The sequence below is a fragment of the Cynocephalus volans genome, chromosome 11 (assembly GCF_027409185.1).
Source record: "Cynocephalus volans isolate mCynVol1 chromosome 11, mCynVol1.pri, whole genome shotgun sequence".
In the NCBI taxonomy this organism is placed as follows: Eukaryota; Metazoa; Chordata; class Mammalia; order Dermoptera; family Cynocephalidae; genus Cynocephalus; species Cynocephalus volans.
In genome coordinates, this window is record NC_084470.1 from 79889524 (window position 1) to 79903382 (window position 13859).

Here is a 13859-nt window from a genome sequence, read left to right on the forward strand (position 1 = left end):
GGTTACAAATAAAGTTTAAATTACAACTTGATACCGATTTAAAAATGGTAACTAGTGTTATGCCAGATTCAAATCAATACTTCCTCAAGTGACATTTTTCTAGAATGCCTCTAACTAGGACACTAAAAAATAAAAATAAAAAAACTTTACAAAAAGAAAAGAATTAAATGTAATATTGTATTGAAAAAGAAGTCCTTTATATAAAAAAAAAAAAAGAAAGAAAGAAAAAGAAAATAAAAAGCCCTCATCTAGGAATTTGGACTAAATTAATTTGGCTTTCTATTCCTCTGTCCTCACACCAGTCAAACAGCAGAGCTGAAAGTCCATTTGCACAGACGGGTTTAAGAAAGTTCCAGAAGCACCCTCAACCTCCACTCCACAAGAGGAGTTTGGAGAGTCTAGTCGACTATGCACTCTTTTCACTGTTTAAATATCAGGCAAAAAAGCTTGATTCTCATCAGTAATTCTGTCAATCAGCTAATGAATATGGACCCACCCTTCTAAACAAGACCCCAAACAAACAAACAAATAAAAAACTGGAGGGGCAGGAAGGGAAATGGAGAAGAATAAAGTGAGGACCTTAAAATTCCTTGAGGAGTAAGACCTGAAAGACCAAAGGGTGTGTGTGTACGTGTGGTGGGGTAGGTATGGGGGGTGATTTTAAGAGAAAGAACGTGTTTCTGTAACAAAATATCAAATTCTTATTCTCCCATTTCTTGTGAAAATGGGTAATTGGCATTTAAAAAAAAAAAAAAAAAAGCCAAACCAAACCAAAACAGAAACAGGGAAAGGAGAACTGGTTCCACAATGTCTTGGACTTTATTTCTATCCAAAATTAAAATTCCCTTTCAATTAAAAAAATCATTCAAAAATCAAAGACAAAAATGTTACTTGGAAAGTTGAGGAAGCAAGAGCATTTCTTTCTGGCGTGTTATTTGTTTGGCACAATCACAGGTAAGACTTTACAGACAACATGTGGCTGTTCACATTTAAAGTTTCCACTCTAAAGTGATTACTTTCGGGCTAAACAATTATATCGGTTAAATGAAGTCCGTAAACAAGCCAAGCCTGGCAGACATGGACAAGTGTGATGCATTCTCCGCCCCAAAAATGGAACCTACAATTAAAAAGAAAACTGAGTCAGAGCAGGAAACGTTTCCAAAACAAATCAAACCATTCTTGAGATATCTCTTTGAATAATAATAACTAGTGTTTATTGAGCATTAACTATTCATTAGGCAATATGCTCAGCACATTTCATATATTATCCTTTCCCATCCTAACAATCACCTTGTGAAGATGGCAAATACTTTGATTATACCCATTTTACAGATGACAGACTGAGACACAGGAAGATTAGTAAATTGCCCAAGGTCACATATCTAGAACTTGAAGCTTGGCTGGCAGCTGGACCAGAGACCAAGCTTTTTTAGTCATCAAGCTATACTGCCTTTTACTTTTTCTCATTTCATTCCTTTTTATAATGCCCCGTTTCCAAAGCTCCTTAAAAAGAGCCTGATACCATGGGCATGACCACGTCTATATAACGAACAAACATGAATTCACAATCAATAAGAATATATATAGTTACACATTTGTACACAGATGCCAGGAGTCAAAGTGCTGGGAAAATTTTTTTAAAAGGAACAGAGGAAAATTAGGGAAGGAGACAAGCTCAATGTGCAGCAATGACACAAATCAGACCCTGATCTAGGCAGACCTAGCAACAAGAGTCACACTAAGAGCCCAGCCCAGGCCACCAGTGAAGCTGGGTTGAGGAGGGGTGACCAGCAGCAAGTGTGGTGGTTCTCTGTGCCAGTGGCAACTAGAGTACACTCAAAATGTGCATGCTTTCCAGAAGCAAAGAGAGTGAAAATGACTCTCCTTCCCTGTAGTGGATTGAATTATGACCCCCCCAACTCCCTGAAGCTTGTATTGTGTCCCCCAAGTTTTATGTATTAGAAACTTGGCCCTCACTGTGATTGTTAAGAGGGTGGGAAATCCTGTTATGGTAATTGAAAGGTGGAGCCTTGAAGAGGTGATTGGATTGTAGGATTGTGCAGTAGCGAATGGGTTAATAATGGTGGTCACGGGCGTGGTTCTGAGGGCTTTAAAAGAAGACAGAGGAGAGCCTTTCTCTCTGCTTCGATCACCTTGCAATGTGAGACCCCTGGGTCACTGTTGCCACCACCAGATGGACTTTGGACTTCCCAGCCTCAGAAACTGTAAGCAATATATTTTGTTATCTTATAAATCACCCAGTTCCAGGTATTTTGTTATAAGCAACAAATACTGCCTAATTCACTCCCCTAGGAATGGTGCCTTCTTGAGAATCTGCCTATCCTGTAAGTTACAAGGAGAAAGTTTAACCCCAGGCCTGGAGACATACTATAGTCAATGAAATGGGAAAGCAATTGAATCTGACTCAGGGTAATGCACGAGAGGCAAACTATTACGAACTCATGCCTCGAGGATCCTGTAGTTTAAACACGCAGAGAATGTGTTGTTCCAGATTCCAAACCCAAATGCTTTATCCAATATTGTTCTAATATATTAGCTATTTTCCACCAAAAGAGGCCACCCCACACGAATTATCTGTCCTTAGGAGAAAACCTGAGATGCATCATCTAGATGCCTTAAAAAAAAAGGGGGCTAAAAAAAGGGCTTTCTGCAGACAGTGGCAGAACCATTCAAATCTTACTTTTGGGTTGAACTGATAGGACATACTCAACTCTGCAACATACAGGCTAAGTTTTCTGGGCATATCTTTTAGTGGTACTAGGCTCACGTTCTTCTTACCTCCTTTTTCCTTTTTCTTTCCTTCCTCTTTCTTCTTTCCTGGCTTCCATTTCCAAAATGGCTCTGGAAGGGCCAGGGAGATGATTGAGATCAATAAATATAAATGGAAGAAAGAGAAGCAATAGGAGGGCAGGGTTTGTATGTGGTGAACAGTCAGAGCAAGGCACACCCAAGCCATCCCAGGTCTCGTATCTTTTTGGTACATTATTCCTTCCAAGCTCTAATAACAGTGTTTACACACAGGCACGTTGGCCATTGGCTCAGTGTAGACTTGTGCTCAGAATGGTTCTGTCACTGTGTGAGTCAAAGGGTGTACTGAGGTGGTTCATTTGCGGCCACCAAGCATACTTCAAAGGAGGCAGGGGCAGCTGGACTGGCTTAGACAATCACAAGTGGATAGTATGAGAAGTGATAATCAATGACCTTTATAATCCATTCGGACCCTGAGACTGAGTTTCCCTTTGCCATGCCTAAAACTACTGAGTGGGCCAGTGGTTCTCAATCAGGGTTGATTCTGTCTCCAGGGGACATCTGGCAATGTCTAGAGACATTTTTGTTTGTCACACCTGGGGGCAGGTGGTGCTATTGGCATCTAGTGGGTAGAGGCCAGGGATGCTGCTAAACACCCTACAGTGTAAAAACAGCCCCTCACAACAAGAGTTATCTGGCCCAAAATGTCAATAGTGCTGAGGTTGAGAAATACTGACACAAGCAGCAATATCCATGGAAAATGAGCCCAAAGTAAGTGGAATACACCTATAATGAGCATGCCAAACTATTGTAAATGAAAACCACCAAGTTTGTTTCTTACATTCACTCATTCAGCAGATACTGAGTACCGTCTACACATCAGGCCCTATTTTAGATGCCGAGGAAACAGCAAAAAACAAAGCAGCAGAGGCCACTCAACATCATGGAGCTTACAGTTTAATGATGAAAGATAGATGGCCAGGAAGATAGTTTCAGCTACTAATAAGTGCCCTCAGGTGCTCACAGTCTTGTGCCTTATGCATCACGACACTGCGACCAGTTCTTGGCCAGTCACATGGGGCTATTGGCACCTTGGAAGTGGCAGAAAAAACACATAACACTGCCTGCCTGCCATGAGTCAGGCCTCATAAAGCATTGTGTACGAACATCATCCCAGACCCACGTGACAGATTTTCACCTTGTTTTAAGATGAGCTAAGTGGATTCCTCCTGAGGTGCACAACTGAGGTCACCCAGCTAGAAAGGGAAAGTGCTTATAGTCAAACCCCGCCCCTTTTTCTTCCAGATTTTGCTTTCTTCTCAAATAGCACCATGCCCAGATTCCAGCCTCTTTGAAGAGGGGATTATATTTATATTTATGAACATATACAGCATTTAGCCTGGTACACAGAAGACACTCAAGAAAATATTTGTGAAGTGCCTATCAATCACCCTACCCCCTGACTCCTGCATAGACGATGAACTCCCTGAAGCCCAAAAGATGTCCTCTCAGGTCCTGAGGCTTCCCCTCCCCCTGCACGTGCCTGGCATCAAGCAGGCCCAGTGTGACCCATGCCTTCAAACTCAGAGATGGATTTACTGTGAGGCCATAGAGGCCGGAGCCCCTCACTTGCATAGGCCCCTCTAGGGCCTGGGAGGGCCCTGGAAATATGTTCACCAGGTCATATGTTTTTGTGAAACTTTTGAAAATACCTTTGTCTTCTGTTTCTTATCAAGGGCACTAAGAATGTGTAAGCATCAGTGTGGATCTGACTGGACCAACCGACCCTAACATAATGATTAGACTGTACTGCAGGTCCCTTTACACATGGCTGCCGTATTCTCACTCAAACCCAGTTCCTTTTTTGAAGATCCAGACCATGTCTCTCTCTCTGCCCCCACAGCCTTTCTTAGCTGCACCAGCCCATGGCAATTTCCCTCCTCGCCTTACACCTGCGAACTCCTGATGACAAAGACCACGATTTCTGCTATTATACACTCAGGAGATGCTTGCCATCTTCTTGACTGCTCCCGTCACTTCTAAATCTTCATACATCATGTGACAAAGCTAATAGGGATCTCACAGTCACAAATGCACGAGAAAGTGTGCATGGAAGATGTGTATTTGAGCCATTTGGTCCATGCTTGATGGTTTACCTTACAAACAACCAAATACTCAGTCTAAAGTTTCTAATAGCCTACAATTCCAAACAGCAAATTCTACAACTTACCAAAACAGAACATCTAGCACTTTTGAGAAAGCATGGTTCTTATTCATTTGCAGCACTTGTAAAGAGAAAATAGCACTTATAAAAGGGCAACGTGAGGGATCCTTGTAGTAATGAAAATGTTCTATATTTTTACTGTATCAATGTCAATATCCTGCTTGTGACGTTGTACTGTGGTTTTGCAAGATGTTACCATTGAGAGAAACTGAGTAAAGGGAATATAGTGCCAAGGTTGAGAAAACCTGTATTAAACTAAAGCACATTTGTGTTTTGCGAGTCTCTTTGCTGATTTGAAACTGTAACTATAGCTATGATGCTACCCCAAGAGACCAATGTGGACAGTGGCTCTTGACATCTGTGATAGGAAAGATAAGACAATAGTATCTTATGCTTTCTTCTACCCATAATCCACTAACATTTTTAGTTACATTATATCATTTTTAATTTTATACTAAAATTTTAATAATTTCATATTCTGAAATTATAATTATGTTTAAAATGTTTTGTCATAGTTTGGTTCTAAAATGGAAACCAGTAATAATTTTTATAATCATCTTTTTTTTTAATCAAACAAGATCCAAATTTTTATTTGTAATTTTTTTCCTTCAGAAAAGGAAAATGTATAAGACAAGTTTCAAAGTGAGGTTAAAAAAAAAAAAATTGGTGCTAAAAATGTTTACATAAAAAGTGGAGCAAAATTAAAAAGCAAGATTGGAGGAAACATTTGCTTAAATTTAAAAAAATTCATAAAATGTAATAAGCAATAGTAAAGAATCAAATAATTATAAGCTTCCAAAGCCAAACATTAATTACAATGGGATGGAAATGGCTAATCTCTGTAAACTTTGAAAAGTATAGGTATTAATAGAAATTAAAATATTGTTTAAAAAAAAAAACCCAGAAAGCATTTCCTATAGACATAATCCAGTAAGTCACTGTTAATCAAGTGTTAAAAATGAATACTTGTTAAAGCTATTATTTGCTTAAAAATGTGTTTAGAAAATATATATCCTATTCTTCCTAGGAGAACTTATATATTTTATTCTATTTTTGAATTATCAAATGTAAAGTTACAAACTATACAATTATAAATAATAGCTTACCAGTGACTGTAAACTCTATAATTGATGCATATGAAATAAAACAGTAAATTGAACTCAGTGGTTATCAGTTCCTACCTATGGTTCTCAGTTTCATTCATCAAATACTATTCACTTTACCCAAATAAACAGATTTTGGTGGCTAATGACTAAGCCAAACCAAGATGGGAACAATAATTTTCTATATAGTGTTTACATTTTTACCATTTACTAATGAGCCCTTAAGCTTCAGAGTAGAATACTGAGGGCCACTGGTTAACTCAATTGGTTAGAGCACAGCCTTGTAACACCTAAATCATGGGTTCAGATCCCCATACCATCCAGCTGCCAAAAAAAGAGAATTGAATACTGAGCATAACGTTCACCAGGATATATTTACAAAAAATTTTTTTCATGAGTTTTCTTGAAGACAATATAGTTGAGAGATATTCTGGAAGAAACTCGATTTGTGCCAGGATAGGCTAATTTCAGCCAGAAGAAGTAACAACTCTGGGACCTACTCTTAAAACAGGTCATCAAAATTACTTTTGAAAATGCATTTTTCAAGACAGAAAAATAACCAACGTGAAAAGTTGTAAAATGGAGTTCTAGAAATACATTTCAAGTGGACGTCTGAATAGGGGGAAGTTAAAGTCTGGCATAAAATTTTATCTCTTAGTACTTCTGTTATTTTACCACTTAATTTTACTATAAAAACCATAAGCTGTTATTTAAAGATTTTTATTATTAGACCCATGATGAAAACAAAACCTTAGAGATGTATCTAGATTTATGAGAGGAGACTGATTTTGTTCACTTTCAGAATTGACATTGCACTAAATCTGAACTTGTAGTTGTCTAGGAACCGAGAAAATAGAATTCAGTTCTATCTCAGACTTGGAAAGCTCATCAAAACTACAGGGTGGCACAAATTCCCACTTGGACTGCTATCACTCATCCTAGTGAACATCTTGTCTCTATTATCCACGCAAACCAGTTTTGGTTAACTGGACTAAAAAAATATTCAAATTAAACATGACTGCTTTCATTGAGGTAGAGGAAGAGTACAGAATGGTGACTGATACCACACAAACAGTGGAGCATCAGAAGAAGTGAGGCTCTGTGTCTTCTCTCTTAGGTACAGCCTAGGTGACCTCAGCTACTTACTAAACCCCTCTGAGGTTTAATGTCACTGTACATAGAACATGACAAAAATAGACCTGCTTCACAAGCTTGTCATATTGAATAAGAAATACATACACAACATTTAGCATAGACTATCTGGTATATCATAGCATTTAACAAATGGCAACTGTTATTGATATGAATACAAAAATGTTTCCACAGAATGTGTTACTTTTCAGTTGTCCTTTCAGCAAACAGGCTACCTGATTCTAGTATCTGGGTCATGTCAAGTTAGATACTAACACTGTATAAAAACAACATAATTCTTAAAGGAGAAGGTTAAGAGTAAACTTTTCGGAGACAGTGACTTAAATGTACAAAAGATGACTCACATTGAATGAGGGTGATTAAAAAACTCAGATCGACACCAAAGGCAGTCATGCCAGTTTCACCTCCTTGTGGGGAGTTTGGCATCGAGACAGGCAACTAACGGTTTAAAACCTCTTCTGTCTTAAAACGTCCAAGAATAAGAGGTGCATATCATGTTTAAAAACAACAGTACAGTCTTGCGTGGTAAAACCACGGGAAGAAATGTTTAAGTGTAACAGGAAGCATTTCACAAGGCAACCACAGGAAAGCCAGAAGCAAATTCGGTCTTCAGATAGGCCCAAACAACTGGAATCCACAGTGCAGCTCCCAGAGCTAAACCAATGTCAATGGACCACAATTTATTTCATTAAGTGCACACTGAGAAGGGCAAAATATTAACCATTGTCTGGGACTGTTGAGTACAGGAAAGATGTCTGGCACATCTATGACAGTTTTAAACCCTAAGTCACATGTGGAAAATAAGGTAAAAGATGGAATTCAGTTTGCTCTGAAAACATTTCACCTATTATTGAAAATGAGAGTATACAATGGGTAGAGAGAACACCATAGAAAGACTGAATTGTCTCCAACAAGACACCTGGCCTAGGACTCGTCTCAAAGCCTCTGGACTATACTTTACTGGTGGGTAAAACAAGGAGGTGCTAGTAGAGGAAGGCATTGCAACCTGACATGCCTGGGGGATTTTGCTGAGACAACACTGTGTTTCGAAAGTTTTCGATCTGAAGGTCAAGGAACTCCAGCTCCACATGCTTTGCTGTTCCCTTCTGTCTCACACCCATACCCTTCCTGATATAATTTAAACCTCCCTGGCCCTTGCAGACTGGTGAGTCTGCAACACCTGGGCACACAACCTCTAAAGACCTGTACAGTCCTGCTATCCTATGGTCATGCCACTTACTGTCAATAACTCTTCAAAAGTACTGTTTAGGTCACTGTGATATTGAGATGCTAGATAATAAAGTAAATTGATAAATGAAATATCATTAATCTCTAAAATTGTGAATAATGTATCCTGTAGGTACAGTCAAAATACAGAACTTGTAAATTGAGATACAAGAGTAATTGTATGTATTATTGGTGATTTTCTGCAAAACACAAAACTAAAAGCTTATTTACTTCTGCCTTATTGGTAGATCTAAAATTAAAAGTCTTTTCAAGAGAACTTCTGTGCTCTGATTTATGCAAAGAAGCATACTAGTGTATAACATATATTTTTGTCCTAAATAACTTTTTAAGTAAATTCATATGTTAGAAATGATTTTGATAAAATGTTTCTAATGCCATGATAGCAATGATATGAAAATTATCACTAGAATAAGGATGGTAGAGTATACAACTTTTTGAAATGAAAGGGGTTAAGGAGCGAGTGGGTAGTTTTCCATTATCTTCTTTAACTTCCCATTTCAAGCACATTATGCCTGGACTTCATGTCACACAGGCTTTGCTTGGAGTTAAGTTATCCCAACATAAGAGAACCACCATTAATACAAATATATATACTAACTTTACGAGTCAGCGGATGGCAGGTGTCTCCCAGTTTGCCCATAGGTGTGCAAATCCTTATGCTCTTAACCCAGATACTAACAGCGCAGCACATTCCTCCACCACACTGGAGGTCCTTTTCGCAGGCCTGAAATGCAATAAACAAACAGATAAATATAGATAGTGGGGAAGACTCAGGCTAAGGAAATCTAAAATTAGCAGTGAAAATGCTCTTTAAATATCCAAATGCTATGATTTTAAAAATCACATTTATAAAAAGACTATAATCCTTGTTTGCTTATATATATCTACAATAAAATCTAACCAGAATAGATTTTTCCAGTTTTTCAAAAGTGGACTAGGTAATAGCCCCCCAGATTGTGGAAATCTTAAACAAACACTAGAGTTTTTGAAAAACAGGACCGGCCCGTGGCTCACTTGGGAGAGTGCGGTGCTGATAACACCAAGGCCACGGGTTCAGATCCTATATAGGGATGGCTGGTTAGCTCACTTGGGAGAATGTGGTGCTGACAACACCAACTGAAGGGTTAAGATCCCTTTACTGGTCATCTTTAAAAAAAAAACAAAAAAAACCCAGTTTTTGAAAAACAACATCAGCTCTCTTTTTCTAGTGCTTTATGGCTGAGTTGGCTTTGAACTTGAAGAATGAGTCTGTATTAGTCTTATACTATAAATGTCCATTAGGAACTACATAAATTGAATCACAAGATTTTATGACTATTAACTGCAGAATACATTGGGCTCAATTTAAATAAGAGATTTAAATTGTCTCTAAATCTGGCATGAAACACTCTAGACCCATAAAGGCACTGATGTAAATTTTAGAAGTGCTCATTTTCCCTTTCAAATATTTGCATTTTGGTTCATGAAACTTGATGTTTCTCACGCCACTAACTTGATTTTCACCATTTCCTCTTTTAAAAAAGAAATCTCACAGGTTGAGAATGGACAGACCAAGATTTTTGCCTTATGTTGCTCTTCTTTCAAGTGAATAACCTTCAAAAAGAAAATTATTGTTTCGGGATATACATATGTGTACATTACAAAATGCTGAACTATCTTACAAGATCCATCAGATATAGAAATACAAGTGACAGATGCAATTATCAACAGTAATTACTAAAGGCACCTGCTCCCAATAGAGTAAACACATATAATCAAAGAATCAACCACAAAGGAATTTCCATATTCTACTAAGTAGAAATAAATAATGAAATCTGAATTTATTTGCATGAAAATAGATCTGAAGAACTACCGTTCTTTCCTAGAACCAACAAAAACCAGGATGCTTTGTTTGAATGGTGTGCGGTAATCTGCTCTGCTACTGATAAAGTAAAAACACCCTGTATTTGTTTTTGTATATGCAAGAGTATATGCAAGAGACTAAAAAAGCCTATAATTTGGCACAAATTTAAATGTACACTTATGGAAACAACTAAAACAGTCCTTCAAAGTTCTCAGTTTGGGAGACAACTATAACTTCTCAAAATGTAAATATATGGCACATTCTTATTACTCTTCATTAAAAGTGACCAACTATCTTGCTTTAGAGTTTATTTACTTCCCCCACAAATATTTCTTTTTTCTGGGTCTATTTAAAACAAGCATCTGGATAAAAATGACAATTTTCATCTTGGGGTGTTTGGATTTTATAGGACAAGATCTAAACATTTCCATTTTCCAGTTTTTATCTGTATGCCAGAAATCATGTATATGTGGCCATAAATGAGATGGTCAGTCAACAATCTTTCCCAATATGGTTTTAACAAATCTATGTGAACATATAAATCAAATTTCAAAATACCTACATATATTACCAAAAAAAAAAAAAAAGTACATTTATGGTGGAAACTTCAGCCAGTATTTTATTTCAACAGATGCTCAATACTCCAAATTCTGAAGCCCTACTAGCTCTTTTTATAGGGCAATCAAAAATCTAGCCAAAATCTGTTAAAATTCAATCAATCACTTGGATGTTTAACATCCTATATACAATGTATCTAGATAAGTCACTGAGTTTTTCATTTGAATCCAGATGGTTCCTGTCAGAGACATAACTACATTTTATTGCCATATTGCTTTAGAAAAAACAATTTTCTCTTTTCCTAACACTTAGTTAACAACAACGACAAAACAACACACACAACTACATAATAAGTCTAAACTCTCTAACAGATAAGCATCCAATGCGATAAAATTTCATTTTGTAACCAAAAGCTTCAGTTCTTGGAAAATTTACAAAGAATTAAACAGGTTTATATATTTTTAATTAGACAGCCGTTTCCTAAAGCCCTTCATACTTAACCCATCGCAGATCTATTCAAATAGTGTTGTCCTGTGAATGGAACAAAAAGATACTTATATTGCAAAGGAATCTTGGGCTCAGAGGATTAGTAGAAATTTAAAATGAGCCAGCAGGGGAAGAGAGGGAAAAACCCAACCATGCTTCCATTCTTATGTATTAGAAAGACCTGTGAAAACTTTTTTCAACCACATGGACTGGCTACTGACAAAGCTATACAAATAATTTAAAAAAAAAACAAAAAAAACCCCTCTATTCTAATAATATCACAAAGCATATAATTAAATATCTATAGGATATAACCAAATGTTATCATAGCACAAGGGCTTCCAAAATGCCATAAATCTATTAACATAAAGACAACAGAGCTTCATTTTCTCAAGACTACGACATTTCCTTCAAAGTTAAATGTGATTCATTATCTATATATCATTTCAAATATAGAATTCTTATTTAAATCCTATCACGTGCACTTAGATATTTGAAGTAATATAATGAAGGTGTAAAATAATTCCGCCATTAAAAAAGTCAATAAAGAGTAAAGCAGTTAGTTGAACAACCAGGAAACGGTAGCAGTTTTGCATTGTTGATGTAAACTAGTCTGGACTTTATTTCATACAGTAAACTCATTTTTCAGATCCACACAAAGAATATTGTTGGGAGTAGGAGAGAATTGAACTAATTCCTACTTCCGAAAATGATGAAGATGACTTCTCTAAGTTTAAACATGTACACGACAGCCAAATCCATAATTACGCACTGGAGGTGCTTTATCAGGAATCAGAAATGGAAAACCCTTACAGGGAGAACCTCAAGACTCTTGGGGGGCGGGTAGGGGGAGCTCCGGAACCCAGAAGGAAGCGACCACAATTGCTTTTCAAAGCTCACACATGGCCCTGGACCAAGTTATTTCAAAGGGTTTGCGCGGAGGACACATCGGGGAGCAAACTCCTTGAATGTGGGATTAAGACCCCCGGCCGCTGGGGTATTCGTCTCGTTCCGCTGCATTTCAGGAAGGGGCCATCAAAATTTAAGGTTCGAGGCTGGGGCGCCTCGAAAAGTACTTGACAGGTCTCTAAAAGAAACTTCTCTCAGCTTAACAAAAACCCAGACCCGAGCCAAGGAGCGCAGCGTGGGGTGAGGCGGGGAAGTCAGCGGGAGAAGGTGGTCACAGAGGTGGAGGCTGACACTCTTGTCACTTTTTCTACCAGGGCGCGCCCAATATTCCGGGCCGTCTGCAGCTTTTGGAGCAGGGTGCTTTCCCAATTATGTCAAAGGGTGACTGAGGCAGGGGTCCCCGCCCGGGACGACCCTCGCCTCCCCTTCACGGTCTCCTTCCCGATCCCCGCTGGGCGCATCCCGGGCGCGCATGCGGGAGGACAGGTGCGCCCGGGCCGCTTACCCCGGTGATCACGGCGGCGTCCCCGGCGCGGGGCGGGAGCAGCAGCGGCGGCAGCAGCAGCAGGAGCAGGAGCGGGGCGTGGCGCGGGCTCCGCATGACGCCCTCGGGACTGGCCGGCGGTTGGGGGCGGCTGGCGACGCGGGGCCGGGGCGCGCTCGGCGGAGCGCGGGGCGGCGTTGGGCGGGCGGGCGCGGCGGCTCCCGCGAGCCTGGCGGCCGTTATAAAGGCGAGCCCCGCGGTGACTCACGCCGGCGCCCGCCCGGCCGCACGCGCAGGGGGCACGGCGCGGGCACACACCCCACGCCCCACGCGCACACGCGCGCCCACCCCGGCCCGGCCGCCGCGCCGCGCCCCGCGCCCCCGCCTCGGGCGCCACGCAGGCAGCAGCCCCCGCGGGGCGCCCCGCTCCGTGCCATCCGCCCCGCTGTCGTCGCCGCCGCCTTTCGCACGCGCCTGAATCGCTTTTGTAGGCTCAGACACTCCCTCATTCGCTGTCCCGGTTTCCAAAGCGCCACGTGCTCAGGGCGGAAAACTTGCAGAGCATTTGCTCTGCAGATGTTTCGGGAGCGCCTACTACGTGCCAGGCGCTGTGCACGAGGACGGGGCGGTGGGGGGTGAGCCAACAGCCCTGAATGTGTTCGTTGGTTGAGCAAGACTATGCGGAGCGCCTGCTGTCTGCCAGGTAGGGCCACGGGGGCTGTTCTCTCGGCCGAGTAACTTAGGAAAGACAGACGGCAACGTGGAAGGCAGGGAAAAAACAAAGGGAGATGAAAATCACCCTTAATCCCACATCCTTGACGACATGGATGGGTTTGTCCTTCCACTTTCACTTCAAATGACTTTCCTTTCTGCTCACATCTGTTCCCTGCCCTCTCCTCTCCGATTCTCCTCGCAAGTATTTCCTCCCTCCAGCATCGCTCCAGCTTCAGGCACAGCAGTTCTGGATGAAACCAAAGGGAAACGAGAACCCCGGCTCCGTCTGCCGGCCTGAGGACCCTTTAGCCGTAGGTAGGCAGCTCTCCCTTCTTTAACTTTCCAGCCCAGGAAAATCACTGTTCGGTC

At 40.4% G+C, this 13859-nt stretch overlaps 1 protein-coding gene across 2 annotated transcripts; it reads right to left on the reverse strand.

Annotated features, from left to right (window-relative positions):
• Positions 1-1012: 1012 nt before the first annotated feature.
• Positions 1013-12893, reverse strand: PROK2 (prokineticin 2). 2 transcript variants are annotated; one of them, XM_063115181.1, is made up of 4 exons: positions 12798-12893; positions 9095-9220; positions 2800-2862; positions 1013-1117 (listed from the first exon to the last, which is right to left on the reverse strand). In XM_063115181.1, the coding sequence occupies exons 1-4, from the start codon at positions 12891-12893 to the stop codon at positions 1013-1015; spliced, it is 390 nt and encodes a 129-aa protein (XP_062971251.1). The 2 variants fall into 2 exon arrangements, with proteins under 2 accessions (XP_062971251.1, XP_062971252.1); XM_063115182.1 differs by lacking the exon at positions 2800-2862.
• Between the last annotated feature and the right edge of the window lie 966 nt (positions 12894-13859).

Bases quoted from the DNA above. Each gene is read 5' to 3' on its own strand.
- PROK2 (XM_063115181.1), bottom strand. From the start codon at position 12,893: ATGCGGAGCCCGCGCCACGCCCCGCTCCTGCTCCTGCTGCTGCTGCCG. The intron at 2,863-9,094 runs GTTAGTATATAT...TGGCCCTTCCAG, and splicing joins GCCATCCGCTGACTCGTAAA to AGCCATTTTGGAAATGGAAG. The intron at 1,118-2,799 runs GTAAGAAGAACG...TTTTAATTGTAG, and splicing joins AAAGAAAAAGGAAAAAGGAG to GTTCCATTTTTGGGGCGGAG.